The sequence below is a fragment of the Dermacentor albipictus genome, chromosome 6 (genome assembly GCF_038994185.2).
Source record: "Dermacentor albipictus isolate Rhodes 1998 colony chromosome 6, USDA_Dalb.pri_finalv2, whole genome shotgun sequence".
In the NCBI taxonomy this organism is placed as follows: Eukaryota; Metazoa; Arthropoda; class Arachnida; order Ixodida; family Ixodidae; genus Dermacentor; species Dermacentor albipictus.
In genome coordinates, this window is record NC_091826.1 from 63,439,849 (window position 1) to 63,467,549 (window position 27,701).

At 43.7% G+C, this 27,701-nt stretch overlaps 1 protein-coding gene across 5 annotated transcripts in view; it reads right to left on the reverse strand.

Annotated features, from left to right (window-relative positions):
- Window positions 1-5,062: 5,062 nt before the first annotated feature.
- Window positions 5,063-27,701, reverse strand: part of ari-2 (E3 ubiquitin-protein ligase ari-2) — a 35,301-nt gene continuing 12,662 nt past the window's right edge. For all 5 annotated transcript variants that reach the window (XM_065444776.2, XM_065444779.2, XM_070540670.1 and 2 more), the window contains 6 exons: window positions 25,317-25,362; window positions 21,896-22,023; window positions 20,660-20,803; window positions 18,616-18,684; window positions 14,855-14,938; window positions 5,063-9,479 (listed from right to left, as the gene is read on the reverse strand). In XM_065444776.2, coding sequence (XP_065300848.2) covers window positions 9,411-9,479; window positions 14,855-14,938; window positions 18,616-18,684; window positions 20,660-20,803; window positions 21,896-22,023; window positions 25,317-25,362 — 540 coding nt within the window. In that variant the 3' untranslated portion in view covers window positions 5,063-9,410. The remainder of the gene's footprint in view (window positions 9,480-14,854; window positions 14,939-18,615; window positions 18,685-20,659; window positions 20,804-21,895; window positions 22,024-25,316; window positions 25,363-27,701) is intronic.

Sequence of the window (27,701 nt, forward strand, 5' to 3'; positions counted from 1 at the left end):
GTCGTTTTTAACCTTTACTGCAAAGCTATTGTAAGTTTTATCCCTATGGTGGCTTAGCAGCTATGGTGTTGTGCTGCTAAGCACGAGGTCACAGGATGAAATCCCAGCCACGGCAGCTGCGTTTCAATTGGGGCAAAATGCAAAAACATCCTTGGGGATCCAGGGCATTGGGGCCTGTTAAAGATCCCCTGGTGGTCATAATTAATCCGGAGTCCCGCACTACAGCATGCCTCATAATCAAATCACGGTTTTGGCATGTAAAACCTCGGAATTAATTTATTCATTCAAGCTTTATCTACAAGCAAGGAGAGACATTTCCTGCGTTACGCGCTTAGCTAAACTGCAAGCCTTACTTGTAGAAACACTCGCAGCTGTTTTCAAGGTGGCATGTGACCACAAAATTTTTGAGTTACCCAAGAACACTGCAAGAGCAACTCATCACTAGCCTATTCCATAAGTGCAGGATTGAAGAGACACTGAAGAGGAAATCAGTTTGGACTGGTCATTTGTTCACAACTTCATTTTTGATCATCGAGCGGTAAAAGGTCTTGCTAAAAAAATGAAAGCAAAATGTTCATTTTTTGTGTGTATTGCCTAAATCCCAGCACCAGTATGTGACATTGTGGATTTCAATGCATTTTCTCATGTTTTTGCCACTGTGACATTGTAGGTGTTCTTGAAACTTGCTTAGTCATATCCTTGGCTCTTTTGGAATACAATGCAGACCAACTTTAACAATGAAAATTTTAACTAGACCTGAGCACACGCCATCAAGGTCCACGAGGTCAAAACAAGCTGGTGCGAGAACTCCAAGGTGGCATCACCGCCCATATTTCGTTCTTGCATATTTCTGATTAGCCAAGCCTCCTTGTACGGTTTTTTTCTTTTTTGGGGGGAGGGGGAGGGGTAGCTCAACTTATTTCTGTCTTTAGCGTACCTTTAAGGCATCTCCCAGTGATCTCCAGTTGCCCCTGCTTTGTATCAAGAGACCATCTTATGCCAACAAGTTTCCTCTATTGTATAGTCCTCCGCCACCTTTCGCTGCATTTTCCTTCTCTTGGCACCCATACTGTTACATTAGAAAACCAGCATGCTACGCATTAGATGACCTGACCAGATCATGGTCGGAACTATGCAGTAAACAAACAGGTAACTGCAAGAGTTATAAGGTCAATGGTGCAGTGCCAGACGACGTTGAACTGAGCGATATGTCATGTGCCGACAACGGCACCGTAACCTACAGAAGAGATTTCGGTGCAACAGTTGAATGCATGCGAGATCACGGTGACGATTTGCCAGAGGCAGATCCACCATGTGCCATGCGCACCACAAAGGGAGGTGATGGACGTTTCACTCCATTTCTTCCGCTTGCAGGATGATGAAGCAGCCTTAGATGATCCAGTTTCTTTAGAGCACCGTGTAGTGTCTTGGGTTGTGTGAAAGCAACAAGCAAATATTACCCAGTTTGTGCAAAATAAATGTTGAGAAGCGAGTTCACTTGGTTTGACATCTGTTTCATTTTGATTGCATGACCTATACCAGTGTTCAAGAGAAAACTAACTTAATTATGGGGGTTCACGTGCCGAAACCACAATCTGATTATGAGGCATGCGGTAGTGGAGAGACCGGATTAATTTTGACCACCTGGGATTCTTCAACGTGCACCTAAATCTAAATACACAGGTGCTTTTGCATTTAAACCCCATTAAAATGCGGCCGCTGTGGCTGGAATTTGATACCGCGACCTCGTGCTTAGCAGCGCAACACCAAAGCCACGAAACAACCATGGTGGGTAAGATAACTAAAAACTTGGATGGAAAAACATTTGAAAAGCTTTTTTTCAATTTCGCGGCATTTAGGTTTAACTGTATTACTTAAAGCTAGTATCGTGTGAATATCGGAATTTCTGAATAGTAGTTTAGAATATTGTGCTATTTAATATTTGCTTACAAATTCAATATCCTCAACGATCGGCTCTCTATATATATAATCAGCTTCGCAGTACTACAGCCATGTTATGCGGTGAAGCATATCTGTCGCGCGGTGAAGCAAATCAAATGAAAGGAGCAGTGTAAAAAGATGTAGTGTGCGTTCTGCATATACACGTGCCGTCTTCGGTCACAGTACAAACACCGAGGTTTCAAACCATAATAAAGTATTGTTACGGCACCATCTTCTATTTACACTTCTTCACGCCATTGCAATAGCATAAAACTCTAATTTGCACATTGCTTTACTTTTGCGACATATTTGTGAACTTCCTACATGCATCAAGACAGTTGCGCCATGCTTTGCTATTCGTTAACCTCTTTGACTGTTTGAAATTCAGTTAATGAGGTTTGCTGCACTAAATTTTGGTCTCATTCTTTTACAGAACAATTCACTAATATGCAGTAGTCCCTATGCATAAGAGTTTGCAGCCACTTCTCTATTCGAATATTTATCCCACATCACTGCTTGCTTCGAACTCAAAATCCACTACTTGCACATGCCTGCTAAAAGCTATGGATAAAACTAGTAGTGCATCGGTATAAGCAACTGGAAGTCTAGCAGTCCTGATGCAAGCATAAAAAAAAAATTTTAAGAACATTATGAAAATTAATAAAATTACAGAATCTCCAAAACGCACAGTGGGTTACGAGGGAGGCTGCAGTCGAGGCTCCAGATTAATTACAACCTGAGGTTCTTTAACGAGAAAACAATGCACGGTACAAGAATGTTACTGCGTGCCACCCCATCGGAGTGCAGTCACAGCGGTGGGGAATAAAATTCGCAATCTCGTGATCAGCAGCAGCACCATAGTCACCGCAGTGGGTGTTTCTCAAAAAATAGTTTTTTGAAAAACAACACAGAATAGAACAAAGGTCAACAGAGGGATAGTACAAGTACTGATATTGTGCCAACGCTGCTGGGTGCAATTACCCGAAAGTATTGAAAGCTTTGCAATTCAAGAAGCACAGACTTTTGTTACTGCTTATAGCGAGACAAAGCTAGCTATTTGGTTGACGATCTTAAAAACTATGGAACCAGTTATTGCACTTTGGTGCCACTGTTACGTTAAAGTATTGTTGCAACAAAAAAGTGCATTTTTTTTTTTCGTCACTGTTCTATCCCCTGTTGCCATTCCAGATGAACACCAAAAAGATTAATTCATATTGTAACCTTTGTACAAAATACCATGATGCTCTAGGCACTCCTCACCTTTGGTTACGGAGCACCGACATTGTCAGGAGAGACAGGCAAGTGCAATCTCCACAATGCAGTGAGTAATAACCGCCTGCATTGTTAGGCTACACGAGTGATTTTTTTTTAAACACAGTACCAGCAGAAGAGGTTACAATTTTCGACAAGAAGCCAGAGAGACACAAAGCTGAGATGGCTTTCTTCGTAGCCATAAAAAAAGTGTGGGAAAAGCATTTCGCAAAGTTACTTATTTTTCACTTTGCATTATAGCATCAGGTGTAGCACCACCGTTAACACTCAAGTATATTGGTCTTAACATCGCCCATTGTGTGAATCGCACAGAACTGTTCAAATGATGGCAATCGTTTTCTAGCATAGAACATTTCCTTAATTATCTTCGCTTGTCACTGGTGTGGTAGAGAAGCTAACATTCAAACTTTCATAGCCGTGTGTTTGGCACGCGTGTACTACAAAGGTGAATCTCTGAATGCTGAAACTTCCTTTTATTTTTGAATTGCAGGCTTCTTAAGTGGGGTTGCAGCTCTCGCACTAGCTCGGACAATAATTCGAGTGAATTCTCAGTTCTGGCATCTAGTCATGAGCTGACTACCGACTTGTCAGATTAGCCCCCAAGGCAATCTTGCGACATGCTTATAGAGTTTGAAGTCCTTGTGACCGCCGGCGTTGCTTTTGGTGACGCGACGAGATGATGAATTTCATCATCTCCTGCTTCACATCTGAAGCAGCACTGCACTTGACGTGCATTCAGAACTGGTTGCATTAAAAGGCGCAGTGATTAATTGTTTGTAGTGCTCTCAAGAAGCTGCAGTTTCATGCTGAAATTGTGGCAACAGTACACAACTTTCATGTTGGTACTCCTTTAAGAGTGCGAATAGTTGTTTCTACAGCATAAGACTTTAAAACTTTGCAAAACAGCCTTCCCCCCCTCCCCATATGGTTCTTTAAAGCATTTTGCATGCCACAGTGAGTACCATGGCGGAGATCTAGGAAGTTATGGCTAGCTATGCCAACTTTTGCGGTGCTTTATGAAATGAGGGATTGGCCTTGCAGTAGGTAAAAAAAAATTATGGGGTTTTACTTGCCAAAACCACATTCCAATTATGAGGCACGCCGTAGTGGAGGACTCCGGAAATTTCGAACACCTGGGGTTCTTTAACGTGCACCTAAATCTAAGCACACGGGTGTTTTCGCATTTTGCCCCCCTCAAAATGCGGCCGCCGTGGCTGGGATTCGATCCTGCAACCTCGTGCTTAGCAGCCCAACACCATAGCCACTGAGCAACCACGACTAGTGTTGCAGTAGATAGCTAATCTCTCATGCAGCAAACAAATGTTTCAGTCTTAGGTGGGACAAGATTTTCTTCTTTATTGTTAAGCTTAAATAAAAAAACAGGTAAGATGGCATACATAGGTAGCTATTTGCTGTAAAAAATAGCCTGCTTTGTAGAACGTATGGATATTGCCACCACACGCAGTCTTCAATCAGCTGGAATCTAATCAAAACAAAGCTTGTTAGAGTTAGCGAGGTAGCAGCACCAGTGAGCAACACGAGCGCAGCCTCATCGCCTCTGGCTTAGCTGTGTCACGGGGATGAAGATAATGTATGATGCTTGTGGAGGAAAGAATTTTGATGACACGTGTGGGCACAGAGAAGTATGACACATAAATGTGCTTAAGGCTTCTAATATCCCTTTTGCCACAATGGCACATACTCATATTGGGGCATTGCCCAAGAATGGGCACGTTCACCGTGCCTCAAGTTGTCAATTCAGGCACACAATCAGTTGCCCAAGTTTTTGTCTATTAGAACTGGCACTGTGCTTTTGTGCTCTAACACCAAGTCAACACAAAACACAGTCTTGTACAAGAAGCAACTTCTTTAATTTGTAATTATGTATAGTACCACCTATGTATAATATATAGAACTGTACATAAAAAAAAAAGTGCAACGAGATCACTTAGACAAAACAGAAAAAGAAGATTTCTCAAAATGCCAGCTCATTCCGTAACAGGGATAGCACACTTTTCTTCCAACATGATTTCAAACAAATACCCATCTCTCTTAAGAACACTGCTTTACGTAGCAATTCAGGCTTGGCCATTGGAACAGCGCACACAGATATACAAAAAAAGCTTACAAACAGTTCCCACATATTCGTTTACATTGGCACATCTTCTATCTTTGCTTTCAGCGAGTTCGCTTGTAAATTCATTACTAAAAGCTTGCAAATGTTGTATAAAGATGTCATGCAGCAAATGTACCTTGCACACTATTCTCTTTTTTTCTATTTTCCGCACCTTTTAAAACACATTTTGCTGGTCAATTTAAAACTGCATTTTTCTTTTAATAAGCATTTAAACAATGGGTGTCTGCCAGGTTGTTTCAATGCTAGATCATGTGTCGATCTGGCAACCTGGCGTTCTGCAGAAATGTGCTTTCGCAATGAATAAGCAATTAACACATTTAATTTTGCAACACATTTAAGAACGCCTTTGTCTCACAAAGGACTGCGTGTTCAGCTCACGAACCCGCAGACTCGGAAAATGCAATTATCACACTGGATCAGTTCGAAGAGTACACTCTCAATGCAGAGAGGGGTGCTCCTACGTGACCAGCAAAACCTGCCTTATCTACGCACCCGACTGAGGTAATCAGCTGTCGGGATAGTAGTAAACAAAAGTGCTTGCATCATTTTTCATTCCCTTCGACATACTTCAAAAGGCACCACCAACAAAGACGCTGCCTTCACCTAAATGAGACCTCTCCAGTCATGCATCACTATTGCTTTACTTCCATCCTTAATGGCTAGTAGTAGTCATTTCATCATCTCCTGCCATGAAGCAAGAAATGTTTAGGAGCAGATACTCCCCTGCCCATGCCAGCATGAGCAGGTGACGAGACAATGTCAAGCAAAGAAAAGTGTGGGTTCATAGATTGCAAACGCTGAAGCACAAGCATGATTAGTGGGAGAAAACTGGCTTATTTGGCAACAACCTGTTATCTTGTGCCCCTCAAAGGCAAATAGCTGACAAAAAACATGTTAGGATTATTTTTTCAGTCAACGATCCATCTCTGCAGTGCAGAGAAGCATGTATAGGCAACGTCTAGTGGCTCGTAACACGAACTTGAAGCAATGAGTATGCTCGTCTTAGCAGCTACGGAGATGGGATTGTTATGTCAAGAGGAAGCACAGAAGGGGCAGAGCAAAACACAAACTTGTAACAATGTGCTTTGTTATCATGGTCACAGTAGCAACTGGGAAGTTCTCACACCAGAGATCGTGGAGAAATAAGGCCTTCTGTAGGGGGAAGAGTTACTGAAGTGGCGTTTCTCAAATTATTTGAGAACTACACGGGTCCTTTAGATAGTTAAAAGGGGGGGATTTGTTGAGAGCAGTCAGAAAACATGCCATGGTGGACAGTGGATATTAAAAGGGCAAGTGAGGTACCCCAGCAAGGCATATTGTGAAGAGCTTGTATGAAACTGAGAACCCTGCTAAGTTGTAGATCAAGTAGGTGAAACAAGAGACAAGGTTGCCAATGAGTTGCTTGACCACTAGTGAAAAATGAAGTACCTAATAAGGAAACTACAGGGATCACAAATATACATCTTCAACTGTAACAGCTCGAGCTTTTCCTGTATTAACGTAGCTGTGTGCAACTGAAAAAAAAAAAAAAGCACACACTCCTGAAGTAATCTAGAGCAAAGCCACAGCAATCACCGCAACCCCCTTTTAGACAGTTACGTACACTTATTTTGACCTTGCCACTATTGTATGTTCAATACTCTGTGACACCACTGCGACTCTGTGTGCACTATATTGAGTGGTGCAGTTTTCCTCAGGCATTTGGCAATCTTGACGATAATTGCCATCATGTCAAGTGAAGGGAAATGCCCATAACTGTTATCACTGTTATAATATATGTGCTCTAAATAGTTCACAAATGGGCTTGTGAGAGTTTCAAACTACTAGAAGCTTGATAATCAACATACTAGGAAGCTGTGCTGACTCAATTCACAGGAACACACCTAGCGTCACGTTTATCTTAAGGGCTAGAGCTAGAAAACTCATTATAGCGGGTCCGTGAGCCATAGCTCCCAGCACCCATCAATTCAAGTGTCCATTCTCAAAGAAGTGTTCTTACTCAGAATCAGTACGTTTGCTTTTACAAGCCACCTCCTCTCGGCTAATCTGTGTGCCCAATGGAGTGTTCTAGCATAGTGCTAGCACTCTACCATTATTGTCCGTCTCCAGCACACTCTGCTAGTTGAATGGCACCAAATTCATGTGCAGTATGGCTTTGGTAACGTGAAATCGCATGGCTGAAGAGACAGTGATGGTGGGAGCGAAACTTTCAAACGAGCTTCTTTTAAGATGTGGTATGTAGTGCAAGGCACTGCAACATACCATGTCTGCTACGATGCAGCAAGCCTCAAAACTTAAAAGTATTTGGATCCGAACTCTCCCCCTTACAGAAGGCTTTATGAAGAAAAGTAGTGCAGACGGGACAGCATGAACAGGTGTCACCTAAATTAAGGCAAATATGCACCAGTGCTGTGGCAATTGTGGGAGCTGAAAGATTCTTTGCAGATGACGTCAACGTGCAAAGGTTGCTAGGTCGCCAGCAGAAAGAACATTTTAACGTCACCGGACAATGCAAAGACAGGGGATTCCCTGCTCCTAAACGTTTCCTGCCGCGCACCTTCGACCCTAAGTTAAATGCAGCCCACTCCTCCGGCGCAACACTTGAACAAAACTCTCCAGAAGAGTTAGTTTTTTTTCTAATTTGCAATGCAGGCTTTTCCCAGAGTCTATGATTTTTATCCTGTGATGATATTTTGGCCTTAGAGAGCTAGAAGTTGTGTCCTCGATCGACTGCTTTTGTGGAGATCACTCTTGCAGTACAGCGATTCCTGTTCTGCATTGCAGCGAAGTTTTTCAATCATAGAGAGCAAGATTACAGAAGGCTGCACTCTCGATTGACCACTTTCGTGGAGATCGCTCCCAGCATGCAAGCAACTAACTAAATCGGCAAATATGGGACATGGGAAGCATACGTTTTGTCAGGATCACCTTGACACCGCATCACAGCCAAGTGCATTAAGGCAACTGCCAGTAGAAATCTTGCGGCTTGTATAAATGTTTGCCGCCACAACAGTGAACCGCACTGAAGGCGACCAGATGCGTTCCCAATTCGGACGAAAGAAACGTCACTTTTGCGGGCATAGTTCAGTCACTATGATGATGTCATGTCCATTTTTGGCCACCGAACTAGAATGAATGAATTCTGTCCCTGGAATTTCCAGGGACAGAATCGCGTCCTATGCTCTCAGACGAAGCGACAGAATGCTGCTGCACCTGAAGAGAAAAAAAAAACTTGTAATCACGAAATTTGTGCGATCGCACAGATGTCGAGTTCACCCCAATGACAATGCATGAGCAGTTAAGTTGAATTCCTTCAACCGCAGCAGCTCTCTCTACAAAGATAGAACAAAGCACAAAATCGCTAACTCACTGCGCATAATTTTTGTATGCAACCTCCCACTGTGTGCTATTCTGAACACGATTAAGGAAACCAGGGTTGCTATAACGCAAATATTTCTTTCTTGGCATCCACCATTCACAACCAGCCAATCCTGGTGGGAGGGAGGAGCACCACTCGGACCACTGACAAAGAGCAAAAAGGAATAGCAAAATAATTGTGCCGTGCGGAATCACCACCAAAAGAAATCGATCGACAAATGCAGCCTTCAGGTCAGGTTACCAGGAAACCACGTTTGTGAATGGCACGATGCCCAGATGAGGAAACCACTCCCGCAACTCTCGTTACATTTCTTTTTCCCCCTCATGCCGGAAGGCTTTACCTGTACCTCCGAATTTAGTTCTCACTTTTTACGGAACACCGAATGCCCGTGGAAAGCTTCCCACATCCTTGCTCTGTTAATTACAATTTACCGTTGAGGACGAGGAGAGATCCCCAATAAGTTTTGTGCCTCGATGTTACACCGATGACTGCAAACGTGAAAGACGTGATGATGATGAGGTACGACGCCCGCTGATTAGTAGCGGGGGTCCCAAGTCGAGCATCTTCTTCAGTAATGTCCTGGCACGGTAGCGTCAGATTTTTTTTTGCTTCTTTTTTTTTTTGGTGTGCCGGTACGACAGTCATGTGTCTGTGCACAGGTGACTAGAGCCTTCTGCCCTGCTAGACAAGGAAGTCCTTGAGGAGAATTGAGCGCCTCTTCTCGGCGACGTCCATCTGGTTTTCAAGCTCCTGAAATGGACAACCAGATAGCAGTGACACTACGTAACTTGTGCTAGTCGTGCAAAAACAAAGAACACATCGCACCAATACGGCCAAACCTCATTAATAACAATGTTGCATCTGACACGAAAACGCCCTTCGTCATATCCAATACTTGTTATAAGCATGCATGCCGACATCTACGAGAAAGAAATGACAACGAATTGATGACCAGCGCTATGCGAAAGAAGCGTTAAGTGTGATGCCTCCGACAGGGCAGTAAAGGGCCTCCCGTTGGTTCTGACGGCCCACAAGCAACTTCCTGTGTGGCACGTGAACAATTTAAAAAAAACTGGAGGACGCTTAAGCTTCGCCTTCAAGAGTGGAACGCGACAGCGTTTCCGTCAACCCGCCAAGGTGTGTAAGACAATGGGCTACAGCGCAGCGATCACTTACGAGGCGCCCCGCATCGGACGCGGTGAGCGTCAAGCAACGTAGCGTTCGGCGTGGCAACGATATGTGCGCCTGAGCAAGCGGAATGAACCTAAGAACTCGGTGTCTCGGATGGACGCCAGCCAAACGTCGCGATTGGCACGGGCAGAGAGATTGACAGATAGTGATCTAAAGGAAGGAGGACGCTTGATTCTGCAACCCGTGAAGGAGCAAGGCGAAGCGTCGTCAGGGGAGAGGGCGTCCGGGCAGCGACACGCCTCGCGCTGGTCTCGCTCAGCGCCAATGCGCGCGTGGCGAGCAGGGGCGTAGCCAGGGGGGGGGCTTATGGGGCTTCAGCCCCCCCCGAAATTTTTTCGTGCTGTTCATGCACCGCCAACCAAAGTGACCTCCGGCGCCGGAAATCACTCTGGATTTTGTCTAGAATGTCTTTTTGACGCTCGAAAAGACATTTAACCGCGAAGATTGCAAACTCGGGCTGGATTTCGTGGCAACGCCCATACACCGGGAGTCACATAACGCCAAGCAGTCCCATCCGAGCACCAAGTTTCAAGGGCGCTTTGATGGTGAGCGGGCTCACCGCGGCATCTCACTGAGGCCACGGAATCTATGGAGCGCATGGATATCAATTGCGAAACTTTATGGGTATAAATCTCATAAGCTCTTGATGTGAAAGCTGCATTGACATTTCCAAAGTTGTGCTTTAGATTTTCAATTGCGGAACTTTGTGGGTTTAATGTTGTTATAAACATTTGACGCCAAATGTCTATTGACTTTGCTAAAGTCTTACATCGGAACATACAACGAGACAAGCCAAATCAACACACTAGCAGACGAGTTGACAAAGCAGGCAGCGAGGTTCAATGAGACGAAGCGTTGGGGTGGTTCATTTGTGCCGTCATGTCACATAAAAAATATAAACATTTTTTTTAACCTACGCCAGAACATCCATGTCAAGACACTAAAGCCAGCCAAAGTAAATACGTTCTTATTTATTTTTTCTACTTTGACTTTTATTCGCGAGGACACATTGAGCCTCTTCAATTTTTTTTTTTTTTTTTTTTTTTGTTCTCGCTAACCTAACCGCGGGCTGCCAGAGCCAAGCAGAGCGCATACGTTTTTCTCGTATGGCCCCGACCACCGTGCGGTACACCTCGGTGCGCTTTCGGTTTGCTCTGGCCGAGTGGATTTTCACCGGACAGAGTTTTGGACGCTTTCTGGCTAGCAGACGAGAAAAAAAAACAATGGTCGCTCGCCGCCATCACTGTGGGGACTCGAAGGATTGCACCGCATTCCTTGAGCGGAACCTTTCCGGAAAGTCTTCTTTCGTCGCTGTAGGATACTGAGCAGTATGGGTATGGTTCTCAGTTGACCAAGCGTCTCATGTTATCTTCGGTATTCCTTCCGTAGCCCCATTAGGTGCCCGAAGTAGGCATTAGATTCTGGCCAAGATACTTTCCTATGCGTTTCTTTTTCCTTTCGGTGCCTCCGCCTCACAGAAAAAAAAATACATTGTTGCGGCGCAGCGAATTGTCGCAGGGTGAAAGTTCGATTTTGATACTTCTTTTGCGGAAAGTAATGGGCGACGGGACGCTTCAGTTGCCGGATAAGTTTATCATATTATTGCGAAAGCAATTATATGGACACTCCAGGCGCATTCCTGCCATCGCCCTCATGTTTCGTATAAAGTCTAAGGGTGATAACATTGTGACCACGCGCTACATGCTGTATGTGCGAGTGAAAGCGAAGGAGGGGAGGTGGAATGGGTGAGCCGACGATGGTGGCTCAGTCTTGTGTGCGCAAAGGAGAAAAGCGGGGAGCAAGCGCGCCGCCTTCCGTCGCGGGCAATACATCGGCGGAGTGGATGGAATGGGGGCGGAATCTAGGATTCTGTGAATCTATGATTGTGCAACATGTTTATTTGCCTTGTTTGACGCATTATATACAGTTACTTCTTTATTACATTATTATATACGCATTATACATTTATTACAGTTATACAGTTATTAGACGCATTATATACAGTTAACTTATACAGTTACATACATAGACTCATTGGAGACTTATACGTATACTTAAATATCTTGTTGCGAGGTTTTGTGTATACATGCAGTGAACTTTTTTCAGTAACACTTTTTTGTCCTTTATCAAGCCGTATTTTCGCATTTGCATATCCCATTGTACCTTTGCATTTCTAATGTACGAGGCCGAGTCAAATGAAAGTGAGCCTACCCTAACCGCGCAATAATGGTTCGGTTCATTATCTGCGAGGCATACGCGTAGGAGAACGGCATGTCTCATTTACAAAAGTGACACGCAGGTGTGAAGATAAATGTTCTTTAATGCTCTCATACACTGGGTTGAATATGGTTGCGTCACATAATGGACACTTCGAAAGTTGAACAACTCGGTGTCGCGAAGTTTTTGACAGCTGAAGGTGTTTCCAAAACAGAAATTAATCACCATATGACTGCCGTGTACGTTGAACACTGCATTTCATTGACCACTGTGAATCGTTGGAGCAAACAGTTCAAAGGACGTTGCAAAGACATTCCAAGACCGGGCCAACGTGTCAGACCTGTCACCTTGCGACTTCTACATTTTGGGGCAACCGAAAAAACAGCTCAAGGGAACCAGATACAGACTTCTTGAAGCAGCAACCCAAGGAGTTTTATAAGACGGGAATCATGCAACTCGTTAGTCAATATTACAAATGTCTAAATTCTCATGAAGACTACTTTTAAATAAAGTACCCCGTTGTTGGCTCATTCATTTGACTTGCCCTCATATATCTTGCAGAACACCTGCTTTTTATACGTGCTCTCTGTCGCGACTATAACTTCGGTGCAATTACTCACGATACACGACAAGGGACAGCTACTCCTGCGTAATACAATGGAACAAACGACAGCGTCATTGAGATTTTTCACTGGCCATTGCATATATACAAGAATGTAAGCACGGTTCTTGAATGACAAAGTTTTATTAAAATATTTGTCGTCAACTTGTTCAGTTCATTGCCTTTTAATTTTTCATATAAGCGGCATGCACTGCTTTCCTGGTTTCGAACTGATATAGTTCTAAAGTTTGTGTGATATTTTCTTTACTTAATAAATAGACAAAAAACATGGAAGCATTGACGTCGGTTTTGTTGGGCACAATTTTTGGCACATACGAGTATAATATTTTATGAAAAAAATACATATTTTACTTGTATTTATAGAGCGTAGCTTTCAAGAATTCGTTTGCAGCATCTTTGGCAATGACAATGCAGTTATTATTCATGTATTTGATCCCTCGATAAATTGTTTAAGAGGAAGCTTTAGCTCGGGCCCAATCCGACGCGGCCTATTCAAATACTTGTAAAACACAGAAACGCTTTTCTGAGATAATCCTGCTAATCGCTTTTATTGAAATTGGTTGCATTTGAGAGAGAAAGTTAAATCCTAGTGTCTGTTGGAAACAGAACTTCGATTTAGGGCCTGAATTTTGTTTAAAATATTTTGGAAAATTCAAAAGTTTGAAAAAATAGAAACGTGGCGTTTACAAACTAATAGCTATGCATGAAGAACAGATATTGTGGTTCTGTAAACAGCATTTATTATAACAGTCAAAGCGGACAAGTTTGCTGGGTCAATTTGTATCTTACGTTAATTGGTTACGTTGTGTACAAGGGTTCTGCAAAAGCCGTATTTCCACAATACTAAATTTTTTGAGATTCCTGTGTAACATATTTATTTTGTCCGCTGTAGATGTACTATTAGATGCAATTCACAGAATTGTGATATCATTTTTCTTTGTTTAGTCACGGAGCTTTAAACTTGATAGTTTCGTTTCCTGAAAATTTTCAATTTTGGCCAATTTTTAATAAATAATTGACCTCCTAAATGAAAAATTCGAAGCCAGTAGTCACTAGAATTAAACTTTTTCTTTTAAATGCCACAAACCTCCTCAAATTTGGTGAAGTGGTTGCAGGGAAAAACGAATTCCCCTTCTACACGTACTTAAATAGGAGCACCCGAGCTAAAGCTTCCTCTTAAGGAGGAGGCTGAGCTGCAACGTGCAGCTACACACACACACACACACACACATGTATATATATATATATATATATATATATATATATATATATATATATATATATTGGGCCAGTGGCGTAGCCCCCCCCGAACAAAATTTCTGGCTACACCACTGGTGGCGAGCCACCTGTCGGGGCAGCGCCGTACATTGAGAGGAGGGGGTCTTCTGTGTTTCCCGCAAGATGGCTCTGCGTGTGCAGAAAGCGCAGATGAAATGTAGCGGAAAAGCACTTCGCTACTCGTGTAACTGCGACTTCTGCAAGTTACATGTTTATAATTACCGATATACACCGCAGTATAACTTTCTACGCCTCAATTTTAAGGCAACACCGCATTTACTAGAGGCGATTTTGTACCGCTTTGAAGCATTGAACTCGTGGCTGAGTGGTAACGTCTCCGTCTCACACTCCGGAGACCCTGGTTCAATTCCCATTCAGCCCAGCTTGCAAGTTGTTTATTATTCATAAAGTGCCTGCCGGGATTTGTCGCTCACGGCCAACGCCGCGGACGCCGACACCAGCTTTTCTGCGACACGAGCTCCTTAACGTTGTCGCGTTGACAAATGCTTCGCAGTGTTGTCAATACACAACCATTTATTACACTGGATGGGCAGGTTTGCTTGCTAGCTCCTGGCCAGCCAAGCCAAGCCACTGGCCAAAATGTGCATGTGTGCTTAGAAAGAGCGATTCAAGTTGCCTGTCCTCAGCATTCAACATTTTTTGCTACCACAACACATATATATTGAGCTGTGAGTGAACGAATATTCACTTCATAACCAAATGATAATACCCACAGAAAGCATGCTTGCAGCTCACTACAAGCGCAATAGAATGACAGGCCACTTGAGAGAATGTGAGAAAACAAAACAAGACATACCCCTCTGTCTGTCGTCTCTGCACGTTCCACCTTCCATGAGAGATTCTCTATTTCTGCTTCCAAGGTTGCTTGCTGGTACTCAAACTGCAGTCATACAAGAAGCAAACGTCACTTGTTTGGCTGTAAACCTCTTTTTTTTGTCTACACCGCAACAGCACAGTGGACACTGCATTCTCAATCTATTGCGGCTAGTCATGCGCAATGAAACCTGCACAAAGTGATCGTAAAAGCTATGGATGAAAAGTCATGAGCTGTGACAAAAAAAGAAATAAATCAACAAGAGAAACATTGTTCACCCCACAACACAGAACTGCACTGCGACAGCTGCAAACGGAATGCCGAACAACGCACACTTCAACAAGTGCGTGTCCTGCCCGCGGCACAATTTTTTTTATGACTGACATCCAGCAAGTTTTTTTGGCAACCGGTTGACTATAAATACGAGCCAACATGTGCGGAACCCGAGGTATCACATATCAACATTGCCAATGCTTTGTCGTGTCACCTCTTGATAGTGACAGTCCTAATCTCATTCAACTTTATTTAATCAAACCGGGGGGGGGGGGGGGGGGGGGGAATATGGAGTTATACGTCCCAAAACCACTTTCTGATTATGAGGCACGCTAATCGAACCGGCGGAGGATACATGCAGACCGCTGACAAGCAAAACAGTGCTGCGTAAGTCAGTGGCCAGGTATAGTGCCGTCAACAGTTAAAGGGAACACACTCTTCACATGTGGCTCTCACCTTGCTAATGCGCTAGCTGCGAGTGCCAGCTGAAGTTATGTCAACGCACTGCACAGGTGTGTAGAAAGGTGCCCAGCACTGCTGACCACAAATAATCTGCTGCAAAGCTCGAACTTGCCAGAAGGAAAAATCTGCTCGATACTATGTGTTCCCTAGCACAATCGACCACACTATACAATGCAGGCATGCAAAAAAATACAGAAATTTGGTTGGGTTGGCACGTGCTTACAGTTGAAACTCAATTTCATGAAGTGATGACCACGCTCGAATTATTCTGTTAAATCGGGAAGTTTGGAAAATTGAGCGAGGGATTTTTCGGTCCTTCAAAATCTGAAACTGTAACGCAGCGACATCCGAAAGGTAGTGCGGCATTGTATTTGCCACTAGCCCATGCTTGCATGTGTAAAAAGTCCATGAGGACAGCCGAACTACTGCCGCCCCTAGCGCCATCTGGTACGTAAGAACGCTAGCGACTGCCGAGTCCTTTGTTGCATGCACGGGCGTGGCATGCAGCCTCGTCAAAATAAGGCTAGGGCCGCGACTGGGGTGTTGAGATGTTTCAATGCAATAGTGTTAGAGTGCGGCACACGCGTGGAGAACCAACCTGTGTCAAAATTAGAAAGATATCACAGCTTTTCTTAGTCATTTATTTTTGGAAAAGCTTCGTTAAATCGGGTTTAATGCAAGACACATTTGTTAATTCAGGTTGATGACAACATTGAAGCTTATGGGCACTTGCCGGGGAACGGAAATTTTGCCAATTACACAGGGAACTTCGTAAAATCAGGTTTCGTTAGACCGAGTTTTAACTGTGTAGTGAAAACAGCGTGCACAAATGTGGACAACGCAGGAAAATGGGGAATCACCTGTCTGATTTACTAGGGTAACAGATAATATATACATCACAACGTGTCAGCTTTATTTTTATTATCCTGGGCTACCACTCTGTCGCATTCTGTTGTATTCCGACTGTGTTCTATTCTTTTGTATTCTGGTGGGCTAGCAATAAGTGCGTTCCCTCACGTTAACATTCTCCAAGCTAATTAGCAAATTTTCTGAAACACACTGAAGTGGAAATGACATGGAACAAATCAATGAATCTTCAGATACTGGGCAGGAGCATTCAAATAAGGCCATGTAATGCTCTTACTGGAATTCTGGCCCATCTTTGTGGCTCGAGGTTACGAACTAAACCGGAAACCTAGTGGCACACATTTTGGTCACGTTAACAGCAAGGCCACTGCCCGGTGCAACAAAATGGGCCCATCGACACTAAGCAATTCTACACTGAAAACACAGTGGAAATATCATAGATGTGGCTGCTGCTTAAAGAGTTTCTAAGGACAAACCTTGGTTAGCAGCTAAGCTATGCAAGTCAATAGCAATTGACAGTTGTTTCTGAAACGGAACCACGCTAAGGACGCTAAGGTACAGGCACCCAGATATAGTTTTTGTTGCATTCATTTTGAGCACATGGGTACGTCTGTCCAAGCTGTGTTTGCCCACTAACTCAAAACAGCTACCTCCTAAAAGCATGCAGTGCAATATCAGCTGGCTATCATCCACACCCCTCACTTCATGCTGCTCATTCCGATGACAATGGCTCCACACAAAATGCCTTAGCCACACATCTCAGTCAAGACTTAATGGAACTCAGTCGACCGGCCAATTGATTTATCAATCGAATGATCAATTAAAATGCCTGAAAGCAACGCCTCAGCTATGAGAGGTGCCAAGGAGAGCACCAGATTAATTTTCACAAGCTAGAGTGCTCCATTTAAGCACAGAGGCATATTAATGGTACCGCCAGCCGGGACTCGAACCCACTACCTCGTTCTCAAGCAGCGCACCACAGCCACTGAGCCAACATAATGGGTGCACCTGTTAAAGAACCCCTCACCAGGCCACATGGCAAATTTTGGTTATATGTACACCAGAACTTGTTCGGTGCCTTCTAGAGAGCGTTCTGCTGCAATAATTTTTTAAAAATTGGTTCATTAATAGCCAAGATATAAATATGTCAGTGCTGCAAACCCATGATTTCAGGAGGCGAGCGTCACCGCCAGCATAGACACTATCTCCACTTGCCTCCATCTAGCGTTAGCAAGCGAAATTCCTTCGCTGCATTCTCCCATACTGGAGCTGGAAGATTGCATGATGCGTACATGACGGGCTCCACCTTCTTTCTTTTTTTTTCTCTAGCTTTCAAGCTGTGTGACGCACTTCGGCTGATCGTCTCACACGTGCGCTGCTGCGTTTGTTTCGTTTCGTGCGCTCTGTGCACAACACCTGGCTAGCGGTATAAGTCAGTGCTATGCGAACACTGAAGCAGACGCAAGTGCACCCCGGAGCATCATCACGCACTGGAACGTGGTAGAAATTGACATAGTTTTGTTCTCTATGCGTGCAACTGCAGACGAAACGGAAGTACATCTCTCTTTGCTAAGGTACAAAGTACAAAACAAAGACATGCAGACGTTCGGTTTGTAGGCTTTATTGTTGCTCTAAACATAACTTCATCTAGTGAAGCAACAGATAAAAAATTGGAGGACGCTTAAGCTTCGCCTTCAAGAGTGGAACGCGATAGCGTTATCGCACCCTGTTCGCACCACCTACTCAAGCGCGCTCCGCCAGCCAAACGTCGCGATCGGCACAGATAGCCGGGCCCCGACGCGCCATGAAGGCGGACGCGGTCATGGGGCGAGCGGCGCGCCACTTGTCGGGGCAGCGCCGTACATTGCGAGGAGGGGGTCTTCTGTGTTTGCCGCAAGATGGCTCTGCGTGTGCGCAGAAGAAATGTAGCGGAAACGTACTTTGCTACTCATGAAACTGCGACTTCTGTAAGTTACATAGTCATAATTACTGATATACACCGCAATATAACTTTCTACGGCATGTTTCTAAGGCATGATCGTTAGCTCACATTGCATGCACTGTACTTTTCAGTAGGAAATGGCCAAACCTGGTGAAAAGCCCTTTAAAGGACAAAAAAAAAAATTTTGATGTGGGCTTACCAGTTCCTTCCTGGGCCCAGGTTCCATGTAGTAGGCATAAGGGTATGTATACTGTAAGGTGTAACGGCACTGCAAAAGATGCACTAGAATGTATTCAATGAGGGGTAGCACACATTTGTCCAAAAACCGCTGTATGTGCTACGCGCCCCTAGACCCTGCATTGACCGTGGTACACAAGCTTTTGAAAACGTGTCACAAAATTAATCTCGCCATACCAATGTCCTGCTCCACCATTTTCCAATCACAATCCACAGTTCGTGGCCTGCTTTTGTCATTCGTGGAAGTTCGCACAAATGCTCGTTGAAAGTAATGTCCACGGAGGAACACCACCCGCACGCATGGATAATGAAGATGGATGGGCACAAACACCAATTCCCAGAGGGTTCCTGAACTTATCCCACACCCTATAGGGAACAATCTTGCAGCACAACGAAAAACCTTATTGATAGAAAGTGCATTTCCTTTAACAATGTTCACTAATTACACTATAGGATTGTAGCGAAGCAGAAGGACGCTATAGTGAGCCATCCCCTCCAACACTTCCTAGTGGGTCAATCTCTCCAGAGCTTTTGCATGGGGAACGTTGCTCATGCTGGGAATCCATGCCCTGCTCTAATGGTCAGTCCCAAATGCCGGTGACTAATGAACACCTTTACAGGATGCTTAGACACATATGGCCTCCCTTAGTAAAGTATGAGAACCGTGATGTTTTTTGACAGTGTGCAATATACCGTATTTACTCACATAATGATTACACTCCTGAATTTTGTCGCCAAATTCGATTTTTTTCCTTTTACACGTAATCATCACACCCTGAAATTGCTGCAGCGATATCTCATGTGCCAAGTCTAGCTAATGATGATCGCGCTTACCATCTGACGAATGCTGTCGAATGCTATGCGAACGACTCTTCAAGACATACCAAGCGGTCTGCACGCACCAAACATTCTTAAGCAGATGCCCCATTCTATTCCTTTCATCACTTTCCACAGTGCCATGAAAAAAAAAAAAGAAAAGCTACAACCAAACTTGCCTTGGCTTTATTATTTGTATGGTTTATAATGTTTCTGGTCAATAACAAAAACAAAAAAAGGCTCCTTTCGATTCTTCTCGTCTGCATTTGTGGGCACGCAACAAATAGCGAGCGGCAACAGCAGTAGCCACGTTTACACTGATACATTAGAAGTGTACCGTATTCATACGCCGACGCTTGTAACACAGCAATGATATTCGCACACCCTTAGCGGAAACATCCTGTATTAGGATAGTAGTGAAGATAAAATGTGCTCGCCGCATGCCTGGTCGCCATTGTGGAGCACATATCAGTTGGCACTCCGCTCTCCTCCTCACCCTTTCGCCACACTATTCTCCTCATGCTTCTGCTGCACCCTCTTCTGCTTTCCTCCTCACACTCTCTTCGCTCTCGCCATCCTTCATTCTCCACTGCACTCTGCCTTAACTCCATCACTTGCTGTGCTCGTTCGCTCGGTTACGCTGAGGCATGCCGACACTCGATGCAAGAACGGGCGCATAAGAGCCGCATTCTAAAGGCAATCGAAATTGCGATTGATGTGCCTTGCTGTTTCAGGCAATGAATAGCCGACATTCGAACCGTTACTGGCAGAACTCTCAGGTGTCCAAGCAGCACTGGCTAGTGCATCATTTCTTGAAGATGTCCCATATTAGGAAACACAAGGTTCGCTTACAATACGCTATTCTGAGACCATGACAGAACCAGCTTGCCTAGCTAAAACAAATGGATGGTAGAAGATTATGATGCAATAGACAAAGACATGGCACATAACATTGTAACTTATTTACACGGACACTAAATGCCACATCACAGTTTAGTATAGACAGTCGGGTCATAGAGCAATACGTGGAGTGCAAGTCTTACGTGCACTAACCTCTAAAGACTCCCATAGCTGCCCAATAAAGATGCTTCAAAGCAAAATCACATGCACTTTGTGAGACGTGCTCGCGATAAGTGAACCTTGCTAGACACATTAGAGTGAGGTCATAGAGGGCAAGACAGGCTCCTCACCTTGGCCAAGAGAGAGACCGCATCAAGCAGGTACTGCCAATCGATCCAGGTTCCCTCATTTGCCATCACCTTGCCATTGATGCGGTTCTTGATGGCACTGAGCGTCATCTCCTCCAGACGAAGGCTCTTGGCATGATTCTCCCACTGGTGAAGGAAGAAAAATAATGCACTTTTGCTCCAGGCTGCTTGCACAGCTTACATATAAGAGTGCAGTCATGCTCTATTAAATAAAGTTGACAATGGATGAACATTAGGTGCATGCACCGACTTTCATCTACCTGTAGTCATGCTCTATTCCACTTGACAAATCATGAATGTTAGATGCATGCACCAACTTTCATCTGCCTGTAGTCATGCCCCATTCAAGTTGACAATGGATGAACATTAGCTGCATGCACCGACTTTCATCTACCTGTAGTCATGCTCCATTCAAGTTGACAAAACATGAATGTTAGGTGCATGCACCAACTTTCATCTGCCTGTAGTCATGCTCTATTCAAATTGACAATTGATGAACATTAGGTGCATGCACTGACTTTCATCTGCCTGTAGTCATGCTCCATTCAAGTTGACAAAACATGAATGTTAGGTGCATGCACCAAGTTTCATCTGCCTGTAGTCATGCTCTATTCAAACTGACAATGGATGAACATTAGGTGCATGCACCGACTTTCATCTACCTGCAGTCATGCTCCATTCAAGTTGACAAAACATGGATGTTAGGTGCATGCACCAACTTTCATCTGCCTGTAGTCATGCTCTATTCAAATTGACAATGGATGAACATTAGGTGCAGGCACCGACTTTTATCTACCTGTAGCAACAGTACGACAGCAGTTGAAATAGACTGAACAGGTCGCATGCACGCGCACGTCCAGCAGAAACAAGCTGAGAATTTATTTTTTGGAGACTTATCGAATAACCGCTTAGTTTTGGCAAATCCATTATTTTGGACTCCCAATTATTTGGGCAGTTTCCACTAAGTGCAAAATATTGGTTGGCAATTGTACCAGCTCAAGTTAGAACCAAACTTGTCTGTCTCTGCAATGTAAACCTAGTGATGCCAAAAGGCATACCCGACAAAAAAAATGTTTTCGTTATAGTCAGCTTGTGGCTTCGAATTTAACACACAGCGTTTTTCAACATGGTAAGTTTAGACGTACACACAAATAAATAAAAGAATCTTGCGTTATATTTGTGCAAATATGGTAGCCATGCATAAATGAGTGTACAAACCCTTTCAAAGTAGAAGAGGTACTTCTTCAGTGCTTCCCTTGCTTGCGCATGGGCGGATTCGTTGGCTATGTTGGGGTTTTCCTTATACCGACTGCATTCATAATACTCGCTACCATGTGTCCTCCAGTCTGCAATGACAAGAGGGTGTTCACAGTTAATAGGGTAACCCATGCACACAAAAACAGCCGTCTGTTTTTGAGGACGAGAAAAAAACTTGCCAATTGAGATTTCAAGGGACATCAACATAGAGAAGAAAACATCCAGAATAACCTGGACATAAAATTATTATGCAGAGAAAGAAAAGAAATGACAAACTCTCACTGCAGCAACATACTGTACACTAAAGAAATCCATTATCCTATTCTTAATTCACAAGAAATCTAAAGCGCGATTCTCCTCGACTTAAGCAAATAACTAAGTACTTGCTAACTAGCGTGAGAGCCTGCACACAGCTTCTCTGAGGATAAACAAGAATTCAATACGATAGAAAAGTGCATACGTTTGTCAGGCAGACAGTCCGATTTACTATTCAATTTTATGAACCAATGAGGGTGAAATTACAGAGCATTTAATGCTCAAACATTTGTGGCGCACTCTTCGACTAAGCCAGTGGTTATTTTCGTGACAGGAAGATTGCCGACAAGTACACACTCTAGCGACGTTACTTTTGTGTTATTTACAGTCAACAGCAAAAGTTTACGGGATGCGGTTTCCCCTTCAAATGTGAATTCCTGCATTGTCAAGACATGACACTTTGTATTTAAGGAATCACTGTGAAAGTGGCGAAGGCTACTACATGCTGGAACATTTAATTCGAGGCTGTGTGACCGCGCTTTGCGAGAATTTGGCTTCCTTGCAGATGCTGCATCCCGCAAACTTCTGCGGTTGATTGTACTCCAAGAGAAGAGGCAGTGGAAATGTCACGTCACCATTTATTGGTGCTTCCCACATTACAGCTGCCGTCAGCCTTAACATGGACAACAAAAACAAATCTGTAGCTGTTTAATTCTAACAAATATGCAGGATGTGAGGAGAAAATGTTGTATATTCTAGAATAAAGACAGGTTAAGCTAACACATTCAAGCCACCTCAGCCAGATCTTCAGCACCATCCACAGGAGAAGCAATAAAGTTGTGTTTGGGTTAAGTATGGCGGAGGCTGTACATTACCCATTACCATGTCAAAAGCTAAGACAACTACTACATCAGGAATTAGAACTTAAAATACAGCCTCCCTGCCCTAAAAAAGACACTAAGCAGAAACGTTAGGCAAGTTAAGCTAAGTAAATATGTTTTAAAAAGATATTCTTGTTTTTTGAATGACAAAATACAGTCAATGAACGATTTTTCGGACGTGCCAGACGATTAGGATGGCTTTGCGGCACCACCATGTACCCAATGGGGCCAATATAAGAATGTCTGAAATTTCGGACACTGAAACCATTCGCTGTTCGATATCCTGGACTGTTTGTCATAAAGGCAGGTCCGAAATGGCATTAATCGAAGCCACTAATGCTGCTGTTTTTATTATCTCACAGCTTCGAGCCAGCGCTCTCACATGCTGACCTTCTGGCAGCTGTAGCCACCACAGTGGTAACGCTTGGCCTAGCTGCTTTGATGTTTGCTGCCAAGCTTCCTTCTCTTCGGTGTCGTGTTTTAGCGCGGTAGTGTTAAGGGCCCCGTGTCTCTAAAAAATGTGGCGTCAGCTTTGGTGTCAGCGGCCAAGAAAATCAACCCAAGCCATACATCCTGATCCACGCAGGCCCTCTGTGTGGCGCATAGGCGCTACTGAACTTGTTGAATTTCTCTAAGTAAAATGCATCAGAAAATTTCCAAACTACGACTTACACACAACCTACAAACATGATAGTGTCAGACTGTAATAGGAGTATGTGAGAAAACATAGTTCGCTTATGTGGAAACTCAAACACAAACCCCTTTTCCAGCTGTTGCTTGAGGTCTGTCTTAAAGTGTGGCGTGGACTGCTCAGTTCCTTGCAACACCATAAAAAAGAAAGAACCAGAAAGCTCGCCTTCGTGCATAGAATTCACCGCCAGCATTACCAGGAAAACAGTACAGTTACATAGTAAGCTGCAGTTGGCAGGGTGCATGAGAAGCAGTTAGGGATCTTTGAATGCTATCGTGTCCCACTCTTAAAGATGAAGCTTAAGTGTCCTCCCAGATTTTTTCATTGAGAGAATTCACTGCTGTCAGCAATAGTGCCGACTTCGCCTTTGTCGTCCTCACCGATGGCTTAAAAGCGTAGAAAACACGGCAAGGGTTAAGTGTTGTGTAATGCTGGTTCCCAAAAGTCAGCTTCGCTGCACCACAGCGGTGTTATGCAGTAAAGCATACGCAATATATTGCGGTGAAGCATTCCGAGTGGAAAGGGGGCTGCCGCCACTGGACACAGTATATGGTCCTTAATTATACATGCTGGCACCTGCTGTCTTCTGTCACGCTATGAGCGCTGATACGCCTAGTAAGCGTAGTAGCAGGCCTTTAGAACTATTCCCTGTGGCGATTTAAGCCCTTGGGGGTAGTAAAAGACATGCATTCACTTTTTCGGGCTGCCCAATTTTCCGGTCATTTTTGTGACCCCTGGGGTGTCCAAAAAATCAGACATTGACTGTATTGATTATCAGTGGTGAAATGTGAAGGACAATCTTCTCCTTCAAACATGCATCCAAACCACAGTGGCAGTAATGTGCACTGTCACGAACGTCACACTATTTTCGTCTATGCGAGCCCTTTGCAAGCACGCCTGAATGTGCATGAAAGGTACAAGGATGAGTGCTCGTTCAGCTTTAATTGCCGATAATGTTTTTTTTTTAAATAACAGACTAGTCCCAAGCAGATGGCTCCAAAGTTTATGGCTTTACGGGGTGCTCGTGCAGAGAAAATTAAGCTGGTAAAGGAATTTCAAAAATGTTCGTTGTGTCCTCTTAGCATGGGTATGCTTATGGCAAGTACTGCCTAGGTTGGTTTATTGCAGTCCTGTAACTGCTAACTACCTGCTACTGTGAACTAACTTAGCTTGACTTTATCTTTTATTTAGTTGCCCTTCAGAAAGGATCATATAAACCATTTCAACTAAAACAAACATCTTTAGTAACACCTAAAAAATTTTTACTTTTGGCTCTACTTTTGGTTTATTCTGCACTTGCAGCATAATAAAAACTGCATACATATTATAACACCACCACTGCTCGTGCTGTTTTAGAACACTAAACTACTATGACAAATGTAGCACTGGTTGCCACAGTGAGTCCAGGCTCTCTCTCGAGATATACAAAACTGAAACTCCCCAATTCCAACATTCCCATGCACGCTACATCACCACCTGCCCCACTCAGCTGCTAACATCTATACGCCCAGCCATAAAATAAAATCCCAGACACAAAGTGGGGAATCACACGTACCTCCGAGACACATCCAACAAAAATCATATTTACAACTGTAACATTGCTGCAAAAGAAGAAAAAAGCAAAGAAACTGCGTTATCATGGGCTCACCAGTTAATTTTCCACAGCTGAAATGAACAAAACGTGAATCAAAACTATAAAAACTTGCCAACCAAGTGAGAGAATGCAAGTGATGGTCAGGACTCCATTATTCTTTAGAACGTTTAAGAACCTGAACTCACAACACACACAGCCTCTCACATTCACACTACTATACTCATTTCACCAAACCTGCACAGTGCCGACGGAGCCTTTAGAAGTGCTCCTCCATTATCAACCGCCAATCGCTTTCCGCATGACACCGACTGAGCGCAAGTTCCATGGAAGGATTATTATTTATTAGCACATAACAGGCAAGTCCTCCTTTCTGGAGCACATAGCCAGCTCGTTGCTGATTGGCTAACACAAGCCCTAGGCTTCGATTCACTGCATGGAATTAGAGACATGGGGTATATAAACACATTGTGTTGCACAGGGAGATCACAGGGAGGTTTTGTTGCAGCACATCCTTGTTCTGACCCCTTGACGGATGCTGCCGTACTCATGGCCAGTGACAGCTTGTCTTTAGAGCAGGCAAATTTCAGAAGGTGCTGCCACCTCTTGGGAGGCACGAAAGTTTCTGCCTGTTATGTTCTCTTCTGAACACCTGATTTTTTCACCCAACTCCGCACTCTGAGCTATTGGCTTCAGCACACGTGGCGTGCGTATGATTAATGGTTTCTATACACCTGCGGCTCCTGGTCTAGGGGCACGCAAAAACTTATTCTTGTCTGTTTTAGTGCACCGCTAAACATACACTGCAGCACTCTATCTGCATCAGTTTACTGTTGGCCATTTGACCATTCAGTTTGCACATGAACTGCCATTTCGTACTATACTCACATACACAAAGTGCTTTTACATTATTCTATTGGTGTTCCTATAAATCGGACTAGAAACTAGGTAGCAGCTGGAAATTGCTAAATCATGGCTCTTTTCAGTGCGAAGAGGTGCAAAGTGATCTCTGAATTGGCACTAATCACATGTGCAATTCTCAAAAAAGGGACATTTGAGATTCTGAAATATTGCCTCCAATGATGTCATAATAACGAAATAGGTGGTTTTGGCTTTCCAAGCAAACAATTTCTTTCTTTAATTCGACCTCACAAAATGTAATTAACAAAAATAAAGTAAGAAAGTGGATATTTGTAACTGGAAACAATACTTCGTTTCTTAACTTTGCTTCAGAACTCTGTTCCTTAGTTAAGAATGAAAATACATACTGCATTGAAGACTCAATGAAGAAAATATTTTTTGGCTCAACGTTCCACTGAACTAGGCAACTGCCAGCCTACCTGCTCTATAGTGCCCAAATTCTCCCGAGGTTGCCTTGCTTTTCGTTTAAAGATTAAAAGGACATTACAGAGAATCAGTAAATCAGCTTAGACAGGCAGATTACTCGTTTAGAAGTCTATACTTATTTGGTGGCTAAGACTGACAACACCTCTTCAGTTTTGTGACCAGAGGCACCCATTCTGCAACTGAATCATACAGAATTGCAGCAAAAGTTTCATGTATTAGGGCCTTTTTCAGTAGGAAGAGCATAGTAAGTTTCGTGTGCAAGTTTTCGCTCACCTTTGAATGTAATGTAATCCTCTTTTTATCAGCACACAATCTGGCTGGCACAGATTCAGGCAATAGTCTATGATGTGTGGGTATAGCTCGCTATAAGCTATACCCACAGGCGTTGTAGCGTCAATGTGGTGTCACCTATATTTAGTTTTTATGGCTGTTCTCGTACAACAAGCCTTCTTTCAATGATAGCTATAACCTATTTGCAATTCTTGAAGCATGATATGCAAACCTAGCTTAGGTTAATACAGTAGCACCTTGTTAATACGTTCTGGGGGAAAAAAAAGATGCGACAAAACATGCTGACTGGGAAAGTGTGCGACCCAAAGTCAGTTAAAAATTTCGGAGACTCAACTGTAGTGGACATTAATGTAGTGCGAAGCCTTGCACGAATCGTTGCAGCATGAGACACGCATTGTCATTTTCAAGACTGCGACAGCAAAGCAAAACGAAATCGAGCTGGTGGGCGATGCCACCAGAGCTAAACATGACCCTCACTTCATGACACCTGTAGCAAGGAAGGGCGGCAGGTTTAGGTAATTGCCGATCAAAAGCATGCAGTAGGCTTTCAAGGGTTATGAGCCACATGCACTGTGAAACAGGGTAGGTAAGATTCTCATAACAATAGGGCTAGCAGTGACAGCTGTGAATGCAACTTCCTGCGAGGAGATTTGCTGGTGCCAGAAGAAGGAACGGCACATGTTGGCGCACTGGCATTTTCATGTTACATGG